Raw genomic sequence first — 19,490 nt, 5'->3', positions numbered from 1 at the left:
CTCTCTCTCTCTCTCTCTCTCTCTCTCTCTCTCTCTCTCTCTCTCTCTCTCTCTCTCTCTCTCTCTCTCTCCCCCCCTTCTCTCTCTCTCCCTTTCTCTGTATTCCTTTTTTCTCTCTTTCGCTTTCTTACTCGACTCAACGTGCGATTTTGCTATTTGGCCGCGAGTCCGCGCGTATTCTCTACTGATAGCCCGCGCGATCCGAGTTATCATCGAGAGCGGTCCGCCTAAGAAGAGTACTTAGTTCGCGTAGTTGAGCGCGGGCGTAATAAGAGACTGCCCGCTGACGGCGGTAGCGCGGTTCGTGCCCGCGAGCGGCGGCAACAGAGAGAGAAAAAGAGAAAGAAAGAGAAGGAGAGGGGCAGAAAGAGAAAGAGAGAGAGAGAGAGAGAGGGAGCACAGAGCAGGCAGGGTGAGGCCCCTCTCTCATCCCCGCGCACCGGAAGACTCTTTCGCTCTGGGCCCGACTGGCGCGAGCGGGCCCCGCCGCCGGCGGAAGCCCCGCGGCAAGTCTGAACACTCACTTTGCTCTCTCTCTCTCTTTCTCTCTGTCCTTCTTCCTCTCCCTCTCCCTCTCTCTCTTTCTATCTCTCGTCGCGATGAGGCCCCGTGGGGCCGTCATGTTTACCAGACCGAAAGGGGTCCCCACGTGTCGGTCCCTTTATCGTCCTGCGGTCGATAAGAAAGCTTCGACGAGAACATGTCGGACTTTCTCAATAATTGATCAGAGTTCAGATTATTCAGAGCTGATCGTATAATTCTGTTTATTTTCTAAGTTCTTCAACTTCGATATTCCACAAGTACCTATCTATTTCCTGATTGCTTTATGTTCGACAGCTGAGAGCGGTCGGGTAAGGTACTTTTATTCTCGAATAAAGTACGAGTAAAGTGCTTCGCGACGATACACACACGTTAATTTTTATTATTTAATATTTATTAAATATTTTCTGACTCACCCCTTTGTTGCAATGAGATATAGATGATCAGAAAGGTGGACCTAGCTTCTTCAGTTTGTTCAGTAATCCCGGCTTGGTCAGCAGCGCCTTGTGGATGGACTCGATCAGCACTTTGTTCTGGTCATACGGCGGGAACGGCATACCCTCTAGGTTGTAGACATAAACTGCGCCTTCAATGTCGGCGACCACTAGTTGATTCCCATTCGTTGTAAAGTCAGCAGCGACCAGCCTGGCGCCGTAGTTGGAGATTGTCACGGATACCGGGCTGTAGGTTTTTCTGCGTATGTCCCAGATGCAGATTTGATTGTTGATCACGTTAGCGATGACGGTGGAACATGTAGGACTCCATTGTGCACTTCGCACGCACGCCATCGTCGTTGACAAAGTAATAAGTGGCTCGGTGAGACCTTCTGCCCAAATCCTGGTGCACCAGTCAGCACCGCAAGTGAGAAAGAGCTTCTGACAGAACGGCGAAAACTCGAGAGAATAAACCGGGCCGTCGTGCGCCAGGAAACTATCTATATGCTGGCGCAAGTAAGTAGTAGAGCATCGATAGATACAACCTTCGTCTGAACCGACGAGATAAATGTTACTGATGCTGGGGTGTCTTCGCAGAACTAAGGCACCTGGTTGCCGACTAATGGGCACGTCGTAGGCCACGCAATGGTGATTCCTGGTCACACCCATTAATTTACCTTCTACGCGGTACAATCGCATAATCTCCGAGGCGAGGAAGTCTTCGCCGAAACGGTAGCAGTACACCCGACCGTCTTGATCACTAGTGTAGATCTGTTCTTGGTAGTCGAACTGCTCATCACCGCCCCACCATTGTACCTGAAAGAAAACACAGAAGATACTATCGATAATCGTAAAATAATATAATAAAATGGCCATATAACATATCGCGATTATAACCACGTCAACGTCGTAAATGGTTTTTGTCTCTCACCTGCCAATGTGGCGAACAGGCTGGCGACGTCTCCCTCTGACTCTGTCTGATCACGTTGACATCCTTAGCGCTAACATCGATGACTTTGACATTACCGTCGTAAAAACCGATCGCCAGGAGATTTGGTCGAATTGTGCTCCAGTTGATGTCTGACACCGAGCTGTCGAATATGTAGCGACGAGCGGGATGACTCGGATTTTTGGCGCACCAAATCAGCACCAAACCGCTCCGCTTGTCATTTGAATCAGTCTGTGCGCCGTAGCCAACGGCAAGGACGCTCGTATTAGCCGGACTCCAACGAAACGACGCGACCGGCCGGCCGCGAGCTTCGTCACACACGTGCATCCATAGTAAGTCCAACCGGTAGTCGAAGCAGAGATCCAAAGCGCAGGGATCGCGCACAGTCACTCCGGTGAAACGTTTCTGCACTGCTAGGAACACATTGTTCGCAATTAGGCGTTCCATCACGCGCGCTGCATCTAGGAAGCGAGTGTTTTGGCAGATGTAGGACAATTGTTCTTCAAGGCTTGGGTCGAGAGTTATTTCGGGCTCGGGAAGCTTGTACTGCAACTCCTGTCATCAAAATATTAGTTAAGTTATACAAAAAATTTATTAACTAAAAATTTAATAACTTGTTGAATATTTTAAATTAAAATTATTTAATTTGTAGCAAATATTTTATGTTTAAAATCTTTAAATTTTTATACATTATTGTTTCCCAGTATCCAAGGGATTAGCATTAATTTATATAATTTTAAGTATTTATATAATTATAACTATTTATATAATTTTAAGTAATATGTAAATAAGAAAAACAATATTGAAGTTTTTCTTACTTGTGCTTCTCGCATCCGTCGCATCGATTCCTTCGAATGCACCATCAAACGTCCGTCTCTCTCTGTTATCAGTTCCGGCATTGCGTAGGTGTCGTGAATCACCCAGTTGTTCACGAACATTCCTTGATTTTTCCTAGGTCTCGCGCCCAAATAGGTACCGCGCGATTTTGTTAACACGCGTATCGTCTGCGTCTCAGCGTCTATCAGTTTCCGATTCGAGCCAGGTCCCACTGTTACGTACTCGTAATATTCGTTTTCCTGTTTAATTGCCTGTCCTTCTGGCGTCAACAAATCGCCGGTCAACTGTGGCATCTCGAAGATGAAGAATGTCTGCGTCTCTTTCAGGGTAATTGTCACAGTTTCCGAACGCTCGAGTAATATCATTGAATCATCTCTACATAGAAGCATAATTAAAAATTTCACCATTATTAAAAATTCAATATTATTACAAATTTTACGTTTCTTCTCTATTTCTTATTTTATTCCATTTTTTTCTACAAATGGATATTACAACAGAAAGAAGAACTTTAATATTTTTTTTTTACAAATGGATATTTTGCGAAAAAAGAAGAACTTTAATATTATAATTGTTGTGTGTATGACTATATATCGTCACGAATAAAATGGTATTTTTTTCAATTGATTTTTTACATCTTTTATCAAAATTATTACCTGGGTAAGAAGAACGGTGCTGGTGCAGCGTCTTCTTCCTCTTGCAAGGGTTCGCACACTTCAGTGATGAGTAAACTCTCCAACTGCATGTCGTCTGACAGCATTGAAGACTTGAGGAGAATGGAAGAGCTGGCTTTGAGACCGCTTAAGTCGGACGGAGACATCAATTGAGCACTACTTCCTGTCTGGAAGATCCCGAGGGTCTCTAACGCGGTGATCTGATTCTCCTCGATAACGTCGAATGCCGGATGAATCAGCGGCTTAGGTGTAACGTCGACGTCTTCCTGAATAATGCGAAGAGCTTGTCTTTGCTGAAGAAGCACCGACGCGACATTACGCTCACAGCCGGCTTTACGGGGCCGCTGGGCCCCGCTGAGCTTCATCTTCGAGGAACTGGCGCTAAGAATCTTCGAAGACATTTTCTGCGGAGACTCAAAGTCGCCTGTTTTCATCCTGAGGACGTTGAATAATGATAGTGATTAAAATTTTCACAGCACCGGCTAACGGACACGATTGATAACGGGCGCCATTTTTACAGCACCATGGAGACGTTTAGTCGATTTGGAACGTATAAGGTTTATTTGAAGAGACAAAAGGTCTAGCGCAGACTGGTGCAATAAGTTAGAGTAAAACAAGATATATTGTCTCGCTCTAACTTATTGCATCAATATGCGCCAGTTCAGATAGTTCAATTAAAAAGAATAGACCTAAAATCAACGGATTGTAACTTATGCAAAAGCAATAATGATATGAAATGGTTCGAGAAATATTTTAAATTCACGCATTCATTACGGCGCGCTATACGAATATAAATATCAATCTGTCGAGTGCCAAAATTTTGAATGAGATTTGTTCGCATAAAGAAAATCATACACAAATATCGTTTACTTAGTTTAACAGTATGAATTTTACCTTTAATTGAAGGATACTTCAAAATAATAGCCGATCCAGTAAAACACAGTTCGAATCGACTAACAACCTGGCGCTATTTTAGCTGTGAAAAGTCTGCGGTTAACGAATTATCTAGCGCCATCTAGCGGGATCGCTGTATTCTGTGGATAAGGCTGGTATTCATAGTCAGATGTTATATTTAAGACTGCTTAAGTTCATCTTCAGATACTGTACGGATCATTTCATTGGCTACGGAGTATCTGCAAATGAACTTACGACAGTCTTAAATATAAGATCCGACTATGAATACCAGTCTAAGACTGAGAAACTGGTTTAAGTTTCGCCTAAATAGGGTTTGAATTTAGATAAAAATATTACAGTAATTCCAAAATCTTCGCTACGAACCGCCACTATCCTAACAAAGAACGGCGACTGTGATATAACTCAACGATAAATTAAGCGAATCGTATTCAGATAGAACGATTCAGACTCAACGATAGATAAAACATTTATTCTATCGTGAAAAATACACAAAATTCGACTGTAACTCTAGTAAAAATAACTATAACGATATGGCTTAGAAAACGTTTCACATCTTGAAGTCTGTAATTTGTAAAATTTCATTCACGTCACATAACTTGATAAACCTTATCTAGAATGTTGACATTTGATGAATTTGACTTCTATTGTATAACATATTGTAAAAATTATTCTAAAGATTTGTTAAAAATGAAATAATAAATATAATTAAGCTTTACATTCAAAAATATATTTAAATGCTACAAAGACTTTTTTTACACACAGTATAAAATGTTTTTCAAATCACCTATATGTTATTATTTTTGTGGAAATTACAGTTCGTTGAATTTTATCCACTCGACTGAATTTCAGCAGATGGCATCCTTCTCACGAATGTCAACAAATGTCTTATCTCACAAATATCAACAAATGTCTGCTTCTAAAGTAACGTAATGACTTTATTTTGGTTAGATCAAATACATCGCGTATTACGGAGAGTTACAGGAGGTCGCCACATTCGACGACCTTGCTTTGACTTTAGCCTGTTGACCTGTCGCGATTTCAAGTTCTCGCGCTTGTGTTTTCTGAACAGTGGTGGATTACGTGAATGTGTGAATTATTCTTTTAATAGAACGTTGACAAGATTCCTCGTGCTTCATAGCATTCCCTTATTCTTTTACAATATCGTTGTAAACAGAACTATAAGAAAAAGCACTGTAGTTATGGCTCTCAACAAGCTCAGCATTGATAAAGTAAATTTGACAGATAAGAGGGTGCTAATACGGTATGTATTTCCAGATAAAAAGCTCAATATAAAAGATCTTACAAGAATTGTTATAATTGTAATATCACTTAATTGTTTAGTATTCTTCATATTTTTTTATATCTGGTTATTTTCTTCAGAGTTGATTTTAACGTGCCACTGAAAGAAGGAAAGATAACAAACAATCAAAGAATTGTAGCTGCATTAGACACAGTGAAATATGCCATTGACAAGAAAGCCAAGTCTGTTGTTCTAATGTCCCACTTGGGTCGTCCTGATGGAAAAAAGGATGAAAAGTATACATTAAAACCTGTAGCTGAAGAGCTAAAAACATTGTTGGGAAAGGAGATTTTATTCTTGAATGATTGTGTTGGATCTGAAGTAGAAACTGCTTGTGTCAATCCAACACCTGGTACTATCATTTTATTAGAAAACTTAAGATTCCATATTGAAGAGGAAGGCAAAGGAGTAGGTCCTGATGGAAGTAAGGTATGCATGTAGATTAAATTGTTAAATGCATATAAGATTATTTTTTATAAATTTAAATGTTTTTATTTAATCTAATAATGACTGTCAGACATGAGCACAGAAATGTGAAGAATGTTAACCAGTTAATTTATTTTAGATTAAGGCTGACAAGGATAAGATTACAGAGTTTAGAGCATCCTTAAGAAAGCTAGGAGATGTGTATATAAATGATGCTTTTGGAACTGCTCACCGTGCTCACAGTTCTATGATGGGAGATGGATTTGAAACAAGAGCAAGCGGTTTCCTACTCAAAAAAGAACTCGAATATTTTGCTAAAGCTTTAGATAATCCAGAGAGACCATTCCTAGCTATACTTGGAGGTGCCAAAATTGCTGACAAGATTCAGCTAATTAATAATTTACTGGATAAAGTAAACGAGATGATTATTGGTGGCGGAATGGCATACACATTTTTGAAAGTGTCCAAAAACATGAAGGTACTGTTGTAATAAATGTCCTAGTGATTGAAATAATATACTTGTATTTAATATTTCTGTTTCATTTAAGTAATTTAATCATTTTTTAGTCCAATACTTTTACTGGTACAACCAGCATTATCTAACATTTCATTAAAATTATAATTGCACTATATATTTATTATTTTATTTATTTTTTAATTGCTGAAGAATCAAAGTTTTATACAAACATTACTTTTGTCAGTAATTCCATTATTTATTAGTAAAAACAAAACTGATGCTCATGCTTTCTTACTAGTTTAGTCATTGGGACATTTATCTTGTGCGATAAAAAATTATAAGCAACGAAGTGTGATGTTAACGACTAAATACTTTTTGTTTGCATGACTTCAGATCGGAAGTTCTTTGTTCGACGAAGAAGGTGCCAAAATCGTAAACGACCTGTTAGATAAAGCGAAGAAGAACAACGTGCAGATTCACCTGCCGGTAGATTTCGTGACTGCGGACAAGTTCGCAGAAAACGCGACAATGGGAAGTGCTGATATCGAAAACGGTATACCCGATAATTGGATGGGGCTGGATGTCGGTCCACGGTCGAGAGATTTATTTGCCGGTAGGCATATTATTTCACATTGTTCATGGCTATCCTTACTTAACATATACTTCTCAAAGCACGTATAAATAGTGTTACTATAATGATGATCATTATCTCAACACAGAACCGATTAAGAGAGCGAAAGTCATAGTATGGAACGGTCCAGCGGGTGTGTTCGAGTTTGAGAATTTCAGCCAAGGCACGAAAAGCCTAATGGATAATATCGTCGAAGCTACAACTCGGGGAACTATCACTATAATCGGAGGCGGAGATACGGCGACGTGCGCGGCCAAATGGAAAACTGAAGACAAAGTAAGTCACGTGAGCACAGGCGGTGGTGCAAGTTTAGAACTCCTAGAGGGTAAAGTACTGCCCGGAGTCGCTGCTCTCTCTCCATTGTAAATTCTATTCTTCATAGCGAACGTTGATGTAAAAGCTGAAAGGCTTCCAATTAGAAAAGAATAATATTGTATGATTGTGACTGTAAGACTTCGATGTTAATCATTCGTTAGATTGTTAGATCCAGCGCTAGCAAAATGAAACGAAAGAAAAACTTGTCTATTCTTCGATGATACAATCCCTGTTGCGTCTATCTGATGCATAGATTTCCGAAACCCCAACATCTCAACGAGAAATATTGAAATAATATTTTAAAATAGACTTTGGCCTATATTAAGTCATTACTGAAAACTTGTCCCACGTGACATCCTCAGATGTGAATTTAAAATTAGAATGAGTTTTTTTTTAATTTAAATTATTTAATATAACCAGAGTATTAATAGAGTCGTTACTTGAAACTTGCCTCAAATAAGATACCCAGGTTTGAATTTAAGTATGTGAATTTTTCAATTGAATCACGATTACAAATACAATGTCATACACGATTCAAGTAAAAAGCTCACATCTAACTCTTAATTCAAATCTGAGTATCTCACTTGAGACAAATCTTAAAAATGATTAATAATACAGGTCTGTATGTAACGTTATATTTATAACCGCGATTCAGCTGAAAAATTCATGTTTAACTCTAAATTCAATTCTGAGTCTTACTTTGAGAAACAAGATTTAAATAACGATTATTAATGCTTCACCTCGTATCTGCTTTGGTTTCTTGATCCAACTCGATAATTTTTTTCTAAAAATCCGCGATTTGTGTATTGCGCAATTCTATGAATTTGCCAACAGTTACACAATCCTTTTTGTTTGGATTGTTGATTTGATTGAGTTTGTAAAATTATTCGCATCGTTGCGCATCTGCCTGATGAGTTTGACTCTGGTTTCTCTTAACGACCGTATTTCAGTAGAGAGAGTTTTTACCTTTAGATCTCGCTTCTCTTTCGCCTAAATAATTTTATTCTGCTCCTAGCATTCACGCGTCAACTCTGCTATTTTCTTTTTTAGCTCTTGCACTCTATTACGACGTGTCCCAGCCAATTTGGAAGTAATGTTGCATGCGTACTACAAATGCTCCTCTTTTTCCACATGCAGCCTCTCAATTTCCTCTTCCATTTCGGCAACATCTTCATAGTTTTCCATAGTTTATTGAGGAATACTTTTCCATAGTTTATTGAGGAATACTTTTCATCAGTTTGGATACAAGAATCTCCTTGAGTGTTAGCTTCTTATTGATATTTTGAACTTCATTATTTGGAAGTAATTCAGAAGCACCATCACTGAGTTGCAAAATAACATTACTTAAGGCGAGCAGTCCTTTATTTATATTTACATCTTCTTTAAATCTTTCCCCTGTGGCTTGACTGGTTTTTTACTGCGTTCAGATCCTGCTAAATCAAGATGAAACTTTGCTACACTGTTGCTATATTTGGGTCATCTTTCTTCTGCTAATGAATACAGATAGTAAATATGGTATGGCTACGGCTACTATATGCATTCATTGTAGTTGCTCCAGTTACATGGCCTATGGAACCTTGGCTCCAACATTCCAATGTTTCTTGGGCATTAGTAACTTCTTTCTTCATTACACCGATAATTTTTATGCTTTTTCCATCTTTTCTGATGTCTACAGTAGATTGACTTCTTTGCTTATCAGATAAAAGATCATACAATTGCTCCTGATATAATTCCATAAATGAAACTGCAATTTTGAAATGCCAATTTTCTTTCAATGTAATCATTTCAAATATATCCTGAATAACTCTGGATATAATACTCTTTTCTTCAATTCCTGTGTAATTAGTACCCATTGAATGGATTTTACCAGTTTGGCCATAAGCCAATATTATAATATTGTATCCATGGAAGATGTTATCTATCAATCGTTTAATTGCTATATCATAAAATTCTTCTTGTGCAACATCAAGAGAAAAAACATAATTATAAGTAAATGATTTGTCACTACTAAGTATGCAGACTCCTCAGGAATTACATCCAAACACATCTGATATTCTTTCCATTTTCTCAATTACTCAGATTTATCTGAAACTCAATTCATATTGTGTATTTTCACGTGTAAAAATCAAGTATGAAAATTAAAATCGTCGGTCTATCCTGCAAAGCGAAATATCAACCCTTCAGAGCAATTTTTCAATAGCAGTTTAAACTTGAATTCAAGTTTAAATTCTGTTCTAACAATGCGTTTGTTTAAACAGAGTTTAAGTTGAAATCTAAGTTTAAATTATTGAAAAAAATCGGCCCTTATAGTGGCTTATGTGAAAAACAGCACCACATATGGCCCTACATGGGTCTTTCGAGTCCGGCCCTTTTATCATATTCTTAAAATGATTTGAAAAATCTATAAAAATTCACGAATATATTTTCAAGTTTCTGGAACAAATACCTGGGCCCCTATTCTTGAAATAGTTGCGTATACGTAAGTTTTACTGTGCAGGTTTAATCATACTATAAAATAGCTGCGCAATGAAAATTATACGCAAATATTTCAAAAATAGGGGCCCTGTACTTCATTGTGCAAAAAACTAAAATGTATATCCGGGACCCTTTAACGTACTGAGAAATTTCTATGAATAGAAACCGTCCAAACTCGAAATACTCATGCAGAGCCACTAAAGGTTAATCGTTAAAATTAACGAGTATGACAAGTTATGAAACGACATGTAACGACACATGCTCCGTGGTCACATATATATGCAAAAGTGCACGCACTTGAAACATATGTGTAGTTATATGTATCACTTGTTGAATTATATTATGACATCAATACAGAAAATGCATTGACTAGATGCTGTTCATAGCCATTACTATTTACTACCTCAATTCCCCGTTAAGAAAAGTGACGACTCGTAATGCAGGATTCACACCGCGTCCGATGTTCGACGTACGACATCCGATATCCAATATCCAATAAGAGAACAGTTTTCTAATAGAGAATTCAATTCTCCATTAGAAAGCTATTCTTTATTGGATGTCGTACGTCGGACATCGGACGCGGTGTGAATCCTGCATAACGGAGAGTTTGGAACTAAGGCCAGCGGCACACGATGCTTGTTTTCATGCTGGATGGAAATACTCTGTTCTGATTGGTGCATTTCTGAAGACGGACCAATCAGAAGTATCTCCATCAGAGTATTTCCATCCAGCAAACAATCCAGCACGAAAACAAGCATCGTGTGCCGCTGACTTTAATTTACAGAAATAACGGATCCAAGGAGTACATTAAACCCGTTATTTTCCTAAGTATATGATCGATATAGATGCTGTTTATAGTCCTCAATTTCTCATTGAGGTGGCGGCTCGTAGCGGAGACTTTGGTGCATGTTCATCCATTTTCAGAAATGCACCAATCAGAACTTAAGACTAACAATGGTTGGTAAACTGCGGTTCCTATCTCATGCCTACGTGCACCGTGAACTGAAACATCCGGAGAAAAAATAGCATTCGCTCGTGTTATCAAGCATCATCAAGTATGGCGGCGTCCGTGGCAGCGAAGGACGTGAATATCTTCCTCAGCTCAAAGCAAAATGTTCCCGATAAGGAGCTGGCTGCGGAATGGTTACAGTTTGAGGAGCTGTATAGCAAAAGGTAATTCGATTGTATATGCATATTTCATACAATAAAATTTGATGTTGGAAGTATAATATACGTGTTACCCGATCGTTCCTCCCGGTGACTTGCAGGCTTTGGCATCAGCTGACACTTAAATTAGAGACGTTTGTGAAACATCCAGCGCTCCAGCAGGGAGATAATCTCGTGCAATTATATGTTAACTTTCTGTCAACTTTCGAGAACAAGTGAGTATTGCTATTTGCATCTATATTTTAAATTTAAATAAATATATGGTCTTATAATGGATACTTCTGTATATCCTATATTATCATTTTGTTCTGTACATTGCTCTTTATTCTTCTTATTTGAAAATAAACATTAATACTGTTTATTATATTTTTATATACAGAATAAATCCATTGTCTTTGGTGGAGATATTAGCACATGTAATACAACAATTCCAAGACAAGCAGGAAGCAATTAATTTCTTGGAGAAAACTGAAGCCAAGGTCCAGAGTAACAATGAGGCTGTCGCCCTATGTAAGGTCCTCAAAGGACAAATCTTGTTGGATAAATTGAATAACCAAGAGCAAGCAAAAAAGATCATAGAAGAGGTAGAAGCTATGCTAGATAATGCTGATGGTATTACAACAGTTCATGGACGTTTCTATCTTCTAGCCAGTCGGCTCTATAGATTACAAGGCAAACATGCAGAATATTATCGTACAGCATTGAGGTACTTTCACTTGTGACTTGTCCAAATTGGAGAATATGAACAAGAAATATTAAGTTATATCATACAATCTATGTCTTTCATTGTTAAGATATCTCGGCTGTATTGAGCTGAACAGCTTGAGTAGGCAGGAACAAGAGCAACATGCTTTTTTCCTTGGACTCGCGGCGCTCTTAGGAGAGGGTGTTTATAATCTTGGAGAACTGCTGGCACATCCAGTCTTGGAGTCATTAAGAGGTACATCAAACAGCTGGCTCGTCGATCTACTGCAAGCCTTCAATGCTGGTGATATTGTCGCTTTGGAGAGATTAAAGCCACAATGGAGCAAAGTGGCTGATCTGGCTGCACAAGAGTTGAAATTGAGGCAGAAAATTTCCTTGCTGTGCCTCATGGAAATGACTTTCAAGCGGCAAGCTAACAATCGGTACGTATAATTGAATTTTAACAGTTTCATTCATATTGTCTGAAACATCTCGAGTAAAAATTGATTTTTTATAAAGTCATTCAGTCAGTTACTTGACTGTTAATTCATTAACGCGTAATGATTTTTCTGTTCCAGGCAATTGACGTTCGCTGAAATCTCTCAAGAGACGCGTCTGCCTCTCGGCGAAGTGGAGCTACTGGTGATGAAAGCTCTCGCCCAAGGTCTTGTGCGAGGTGCTATAGACCAAGTGGCGGGTACCGTTAACATGACATGGGTACAGCCGCGCGTGTTGGATCGCAGCCAAATTGCAGGAATGGTGCAACGTCTTGACGGATGGTGCAAGGACGTTAGCTCAATGGAAAAACTGTTGGAATCCAGAGCCTCCGAAATTCTTACTCTTTGAAGAGTTTTTTCAGTTATTTTTGACTTATTTGTTATATCAGTGCAGCGCTGATTCATGTATACACATATAACACACCATGAAGATACACTCACACACTCACAATTACAAAATCAATTTCCTAACGTATCGTCAATGAATATAAATGATTATTTCTTACACTTGACAATTTATACATTATATCCTTTGTAACTCCCCTTTTTTTTTTTTTTAGCACAAAGATAACATCATTTTTACGAATAGTTACAAATAGGAAACCGAGAAAAAAACGAAAATTAAATATTTTATATGCAAGTATGTGTGAATAATAGGACATTTTTTATGTTCAGTTCTTGGTGCATTTTATTTATGTTCGTAAGTATTGATCACATTATAAATGTTCGGTGCTTCTCTCTTTTACACAATATTAAGTACTTGTGCTTAATGATGATACTTAAGTATTTAGTCGACCTTGAGTAAAATAAACGCATCACAATTAAGTACCACGCTGATTCTGTTACAAGAAATTTATGCAAAATTATTGCACATTTATAACAAACGATTTAATGTGAAAAATCAAATGGACACACACTGTTGTTGATAACAAAATTCTGGATAGTCTTATAATAAGTATATAAAAGTTAACATATTAAAAAAGAGATAAAATAATACACTACAAACATATTGCAGACTTTCTTACGACTTACATGACTTTGTACACTATGTAACAGCCTTTTAGTTTCCAATATTTGCCCTACTTTATCGAATTACCAACGTTTCTCATCGTTTGTAAATATCTTATGAAAATTATAAAAAAAGATTATATATCTAACTTTGCACTTTTCCTGTTAGCACTAAGATTCAGCGAACGCAGTTAAAATAGTAAACGGAGATTCATGCGTATCACCTGCTTATTTTATATCACAAGGTTGATCCTCCATTTACTCTTATTTTACTCTGTTCGTTCTGATTACTTGTCACAACATACTCCTGCAATTTGTTCGTCAAGACTTAATTGTTTCGCAAGCGTCTGGCGAATATTTCATCTATTCGAAACAGCCTGTGCACTCAGAAAACAACACATCGTACGATGTTGAAACAAATCATAACTTGGCATATTGTGTTAAATTGTCTTGTTGCTTGCCAAAGCTTGATGATCCCATCGATTAGAGTTGACAAATAGAGAATATTTTCATGTAGCAAAACATATAAGCTGCATCTTCTTTTGTTCAATCTTACACTCTCAATCTATATCGCTAGACTTTCTCTTAAGGCTGCCATCCAATACTGGTGGCCCAGAGGTAACGATTTTCTCTTTTAAGTACATGTAATTCTTTAGCCTGGAGACAGCGTAATCCTAAAATGTTATAGTAATGCCGATAAAATAACGATCAGTGATCGCAAAATAATAAAATACATAAAAAATAATAAAATAATGTGCAAATCTAATTGATATATACGTACCCAATATCCAAACGGAATTTGAGAAATTTTTGCATTTACGATGCTCCAGAGACCCCAGAACAAGTGACTACCTAATGAAAACATCTTCACTTCCATCATGATACGTTCCTCCTCCATAGTCCCTTCTTTCCCCAATGACCTCAGGTAGGCTCTTATGAAGTTGAGCTGTCAAAAAAAGTCAATTTGTAAAATATTATGTAAAATAAGGAATTTAATAATTGCAAAAATATATTTCTTTCATCGCGACTAGTATTGAAATTATGATAAATTTTATGGTAACTATTCAATAAAACTATTCAAAATTATGTTAAAAACTTTAGTTATAAGATCGATAAAAACACGAACAGAATTTTAACTATTAATAAATGAAATATAAATAAGATATGAATAAGATATAAACATCAAGCATCTGGAAAAGGTATAAAAGGATTAATTTGATGCATTATACATTGACATAAATAATATATGATATTACTCTATTACATATATAAAATATGTGTATATATATATATATATATATATATATATATATATATATATATATATATATATATATATATATACACATAAATATTAGGAAAAAAAATATCAGGTATTTTAATAATCGTACGATCATACTAATTATTCATACTGTGTGCAATTAAGAGATAGATATTTCCTATTTACTTGACAATATTAAATCCCTAACAGAAATGTAGCGTCTTTTACTATTAACAAGATAAGCTTCTAACTTATTGTGATTACAGATCGCAGAATTATGCCGATTAAAATCTCGCCGATTAAAGTGCTCAAATCCAAGATAATGCACTTTTAATCGTTACTGTGAAACGACACGTTTGTAAAAATATGCAGATTATGAATTGTGAGGACGTGTACAAGTACTGTAGATGATCGGATGTGGATTTGGTGTTTGCCAAGTCACCGGTCACTTTGGTTCCACAAATGAATGCACCAGTCGGGATCCATCACATAGACAATTTCACATCCCATCCATTTTTTTCATAGCAGGCATCAGCCTTGTCTTGATGAATTGCAGTCCTGTGAAACTAATATATACACACGCAGCACACGCCAAGCTGACGTCTAACTTACTGTAAAGGCGCTGGCACGGTACAAAGTAACATATTTACGGCTGAAGGCTATCTCCTCACGTAATAACAAAATCGTACTACCTTGACCAAAACTAAAGTTAGCGTACTACATCTCTATGAGTTTCTTATATTTATAAAATAGGAATTTCTTTTTTTCATATAAAGGATAAGTGAGAGAGATAAATCACTACAAAATTAAATACAAACATAACGTTCGATATGTATGATAATAAATTATCATGTAATTAAAAATAAGATAAAGAAATATTTTCCTAACCAATAAAAAATGTATTTTGATATTGGGTGCTTTTAAATTCATAAATTTCCTCCTCTTTATAGCGCTACAATTTCCTTTACATACATATATATATATATATATATATATATATATATATATATATATATATATATAAATTTAATTATACGTCACTTTACTAACGATACCTATCTTTAAATGCGATTAATTTACTTATGATCATCAGTCCATCAATGCCTCAATATGTTTACAAAAAAATTCATGATATGATAACACCGGACGAAACATATTAAATTTATAATCATGAGGACCATCTTACCAAGACTTGACTTTCCAGATCTTTCTTTTTTTCAAACTTACCTTTTGTTCTTTTGTGGGACCGGCGGTGAGACGTTCGTGATAGAAAGGATAATCTGGTGCCGTATAGTCGTATTGCCATTCGGCGAAATGATTAGCGATATCGAATCCCCGATAGTTGTAGGAACAATATTCAAAGTCAATGACTACTAACTCGGGCTTTCGCGTATTCTCGCGTAAGAGTATGTTGCCTTCTTGCATATCGTTGTGGCAGAATATAACTGGCTGTTTTTGTTGCAAAACAAGTGTCCTGGGAACATATTAGACATATTTAGTTTTCGCGCGCACTGAACTAAACTAGAATTACACGATACATGACTTCATGCCTTCTGATATGCATGCTGACCAACACATCAGTTCACTGCATGAATCACTGTACACTGGGTGATCTGTGTATTAAACTAAACTGCCTACAGTATGTTAGTCAGCATGCATATTAAAAGGCATGAAATTGGGTGTAATATTTTTAGCTTTAGTGAATTATTGCTACTTTTTTTACTTACTTGAACCACTTGATCTCATGCTCCAAGTCTATTTTTTTTATAATGTTAACGCTATCTGAATATCGGACATCAATATCTTCAGTACTCTCCAAAATATCAGTCGCTGAATTAAGCCATTTATTCATCGTGTCCCATAGCCATGTAGGCTCTTTGCTGATTGGTACTTGCATCATATGTATTTGTCCTAATTTTTCAGCGATCATTAAACTCAATGTTGGATCTGCTAATTCCTTTGTGAGCAAAGGCCGTGCTGGTATATATTCCTCTATACGACCACCAGGAAAAACACCATGTAACTTAGGACCAAGTTTTCTCTCAGAAAGCAAAGTAAAGATAACAGATTCTGTGATAATTCCTTCCAAAGCCCTTTCCCCGTGCACTTGTCCATATAGACGTAGTAAAACTTGGCGAGGTTCTCCCCTAACTGGGGTTGTTCCCTCAGGAAGCTCGACATTGTATAACCAATTGCTTAAGCCACCACTGTAAGTCATTATTTAATATAAGTTTTATCATTCCAGTGTCGTTCTATTGCGTCTCCATAATTAAAGTGTAATGTGAAATCATGTGCAACACATATGTTACCTGCAGATATAATAAACAAAATTTCCACAAACCTGATACGTTTAAGAATAATATTTTGCGCTGTGATATGTTTCCAAACACCGTGTAAGTAATCTCGACAAATTCTTGCAGCAGTCTCTCTCATCTCAGGATTCTTTTCAGACATCTGCCATGAAAGATATTAATTATAATGAATCCAGAACTATATGCAATTACCTGTCTTTTCTTAAAGTACAATTTTCTCACCGGGTATTAATAGATCATTTAAATAATAATTACGATACAGCTTAATGTGACGAATGTAACAAAGTAATAAGACGTGTTACGATTGCTAAAATTGGCTCTATAATAAATCTTTGCGTTGTTTTTTTCTTGCAATCGACGAAACGGGAAAGATCGAGCTCGTGTTAATTATACGAATAGATATATATTTCTAAAAAAAAATATTTAGTACTCTGCCAAAAATCGTTCGTATACGGTGATCGCAACGTCATCTGCTATTTAAGGGGGAAAACACATTGCATCACGATGTCGCTTGACCGCCACTGAGCAGTGGATCTCAATCAGTATTCCGAAAACAGTAAATTATACTCGAGCCAATTTTCGCTTTTCGCATTAATAGTATCGTTTGAGCTGAATTTCGACATAAAATTCATTACGTACGAGTATTTACAGTTGTTTCTGAGGAACTAATAAAATAACAAATAGTCTAATTGTGAAATCACATTGACAACCCTCGACAAAACACGCAATACAGCCTTCATTGGCTGCGTTTTCTACTTGCACATAGACACGATCACATTTTCCTCAACGATTGGATTAGACATGATAAACATTTTTCCCAACAGGAAAAAACAAGAGGATTGTTGCATTCAAGATGCTTGTTGCATAAGTCCTCGCATTCCAATGAAAATACAGCTTAACGCAACTCCATCACCACTAGTAGCAACCCGGGATAAAAAGCTCATATATGGTCATATGTAAATCTTTTATATATATATATATATAATTTTTATATATAATTATATATAACCAAATATTATTTTTACGATTATATATAAACTTTTTTCCTGGGAAATTATACGCAGCTCACTCTCCTGCGCAGCAAATTATATATATTTTTTATCGGAAAATTAACGATAAAAAAAGCGATGCATCCTTCTGTCTCCCTTTGTATCTCCGCACAAACAAGTGCGAAATATATCTGTTCTTTTTAGCTGAACTATCTGAACTGGTGCAATAAGTGAGACAAATATATTTTGTTTTACTCTAACTTATTGCATTAGTTTGCACCAGTTTAATTAAAAAGAACGAACCTACCTATAGACCCAAGAAATCTCAACGAGAATTTAAAGGTCTCGAAAGAATCGACATTTATTTGAATGAATCTCGACACGAATGCATAACAAATGCTTGACTCGTTAGCAAGAAAACGAGCTGATTAAATCTGGCTGGTGGACGTCAAGGTTGAACGTTTCCTCGATTTCCGCGAAGTGGTCAATGAGCGTTTACTGGGATTATATTCTTGAGTATTCTTTAATGTATTCAAACACTAAATACGTTTTTTCGATTTTCAGGCCGAACGACGTCATACGGCACGCTCGTATAAAAAAAAAACGGAATTTGGAGTAAGGACGTACAATGTGTGTGTGTGTGTGTGATGTCGAATACGCTCCTAGTATAACTATTGATAAAAAAAAGTACCTATTCGCTATCTTTCAACATGTGACTCGAATTTCAGAAATGATAAGGTGTACACAGCGAGATAAACCGGCGCATTCGCATACCTTGTGTTCGATACCCATCTCGAGAACTTCGTAGATTTCTCAATCGCCTCTATCGTCCGAAGAATATCGTAGAAAGTGAAGAGAATGACTACTTCGTCGTTTACGAGGGATAAACGAGAAATGCGGTCTGCAGGCACATCAAATTCTTGACAAGTGATTCTTTCCTCTTACTAGTATGACACACGACTCTACTTCGAGATAAATTTCTCTTCAACGTTCACGGCGACTCGCCAATCCCGCTACTACGTGTTTGGTCAAATGTTAAAACACGACTGCGTAATATTCTTTCGTTTGTCTGGCAAATAGAGATGTGACCTCGTTGGCAAAGCAGGTTATCGTTCCGTGTCGCGTCGAGTCAAATGTGATAAAATGTGACAAGCTGCAGTGAGACGATAAGAGAAGGGAGACTATTCGCGGAAATTATACCTCTGTCGTGCTCGAAATAACCGGTCGCATCGGATTCCACTCGATTTTGTTATTCGTCGCGGCAAACGGAGGAAGACGGAATCTAAGCAAGCTACCAATGAACGTTGGAGTTTATGTACCGATATTGTGCGCGATAACAATAACGCGATATTTATCGCGCTCGTTACACACGCATCACGTGTGTAAGTACTCGTTGCATAGAGCATGAGATGCAAGATAAGATTACGCACGCGAGAACTCGGCGCTAGCAGTTGCGCGTTTAATTGCCGACATCGATCGGGACGCAGTTTTTCCTTTTTTTTGCGCTGCGTTAATCTTGCATGCAGTAACTCCCAGTCGCTTACTTCGGCGCGAAGTAACACGGAATTGTTATAAATAAATATAAGAGAGCCTTGAAATCTACATAGCCATTAACAATTGGC

The 19,490-nt window shown here is 37.2% G+C and overlaps 4 protein-coding genes and 1 pseudogene across 6 annotated transcripts in view; 2 read left to right on the top strand and 3 right to left on the bottom strand.

The window, feature by feature from the left end:
• The window catches only part of LOC116850119 (WD repeat-containing protein 78-like), a 45,920-nt gene extending 42,055 nt beyond the window's left edge, over positions 1 to 3,865 (bottom strand). The window contains exons 1-4 of the mRNA XM_032828018.1: positions 3,414 to 3,865; positions 2,742 to 3,135; positions 1,906 to 2,478; positions 957 to 1,790 (exon numbers count right to left, since the gene is read on the bottom strand). Coding sequence (XP_032683909.1) covers positions 984 to 1,790; positions 1,906 to 2,478; positions 2,742 to 3,135; positions 3,414 to 3,865 — 2,226 coding nt within the window. The 3' untranslated portion in view covers positions 957 to 983. The remainder of the gene's footprint in view (positions 1 to 956; positions 1,791 to 1,905; positions 2,479 to 2,741; positions 3,136 to 3,413) is intronic.
• A 1,444-nt stretch (positions 3,866 to 5,309) lies between these two features.
• Positions 5,310 to 7,784, top strand: LOC116850112 (phosphoglycerate kinase). Its single transcript, XM_032828009.1, has 5 exons — positions 5,310 to 5,607; positions 5,727 to 6,075; positions 6,212 to 6,550; positions 6,923 to 7,142; positions 7,249 to 7,784. The coding sequence occupies exons 1-5, from the start codon at positions 5,546 to 5,548 to the stop codon at positions 7,524 to 7,526; spliced, it is 1,248 nt and encodes a 415-aa protein (XP_032683900.1). The 5' UTR covers positions 5,310 to 5,545; the 3' UTR covers positions 7,527 to 7,784.
• On the bottom strand, positions 6,181 to 9,522 carry LOC116850113 (annotated as a pseudogene).
• Positions 9,523 to 10,888: 1,366 nt separating this feature from the next.
• LOC116850098 (26S proteasome non-ATPase regulatory subunit 13) lies at positions 10,889 to 12,803 on the top strand. Its single transcript, XM_032827966.1, has 5 exons — positions 10,889 to 11,123; positions 11,219 to 11,332; positions 11,497 to 11,823; positions 11,912 to 12,244; positions 12,380 to 12,803. Exons 1-5 carry the CDS (start codon positions 11,008 to 11,010, stop codon positions 12,645 to 12,647), a joined length of 1,158 nt encoding a protein of 385 aa, XP_032683857.1. The 5' UTR covers positions 10,889 to 11,007; the 3' UTR covers positions 12,648 to 12,803.
• A 156-nt stretch (positions 12,804 to 12,959) lies between these two features.
• On the bottom strand, positions 12,960 to 19,265 carry LOC116850099 (choline/ethanolamine kinase). 3 transcript variants are annotated; one of them, XM_032827967.1, is made up of 6 exons: positions 19,069 to 19,265; positions 16,909 to 17,021; positions 16,295 to 16,774; positions 15,795 to 16,041; positions 14,088 to 14,252; positions 12,960 to 13,980 (listed from the first exon to the last, which is right to left on the bottom strand). In XM_032827967.1, exons 1-6 carry the CDS (start codon positions 19,096 to 19,098, stop codon positions 13,867 to 13,869), a joined length of 1,149 nt encoding a protein of 382 aa, XP_032683858.1. In that variant the 5' UTR covers positions 19,099 to 19,265; the 3' UTR covers positions 12,960 to 13,866. The 3 variants fall into 3 exon arrangements, with proteins under 3 accessions (XP_032683858.1, XP_032683859.1, XP_032683860.1); XM_032827968.1 differs by having other exon boundaries at positions 18,643 to 19,261; XM_032827969.1 differs by lacking the exon at positions 19,069 to 19,265 and adding an exon at positions 17,102 to 17,550.
• Positions 19,266 to 19,490: the final 225 nt, after the last annotated feature.

Source organism: Odontomachus brunneus, unplaced genomic scaffold (assembly GCF_010583005.1).
Source record: "Odontomachus brunneus isolate Ranch 3 - 2012 unplaced genomic scaffold, Obru_v1 Obru_scaffold_134, whole genome shotgun sequence".
NCBI classification, from domain to species: Eukaryota; Metazoa; Arthropoda; class Insecta; order Hymenoptera; family Formicidae; genus Odontomachus; species Odontomachus brunneus.
The sequence above is the reverse complement of the archived record's forward strand: the minus strand, read 5'-3'. Positions and strand labels throughout refer to the sequence as shown.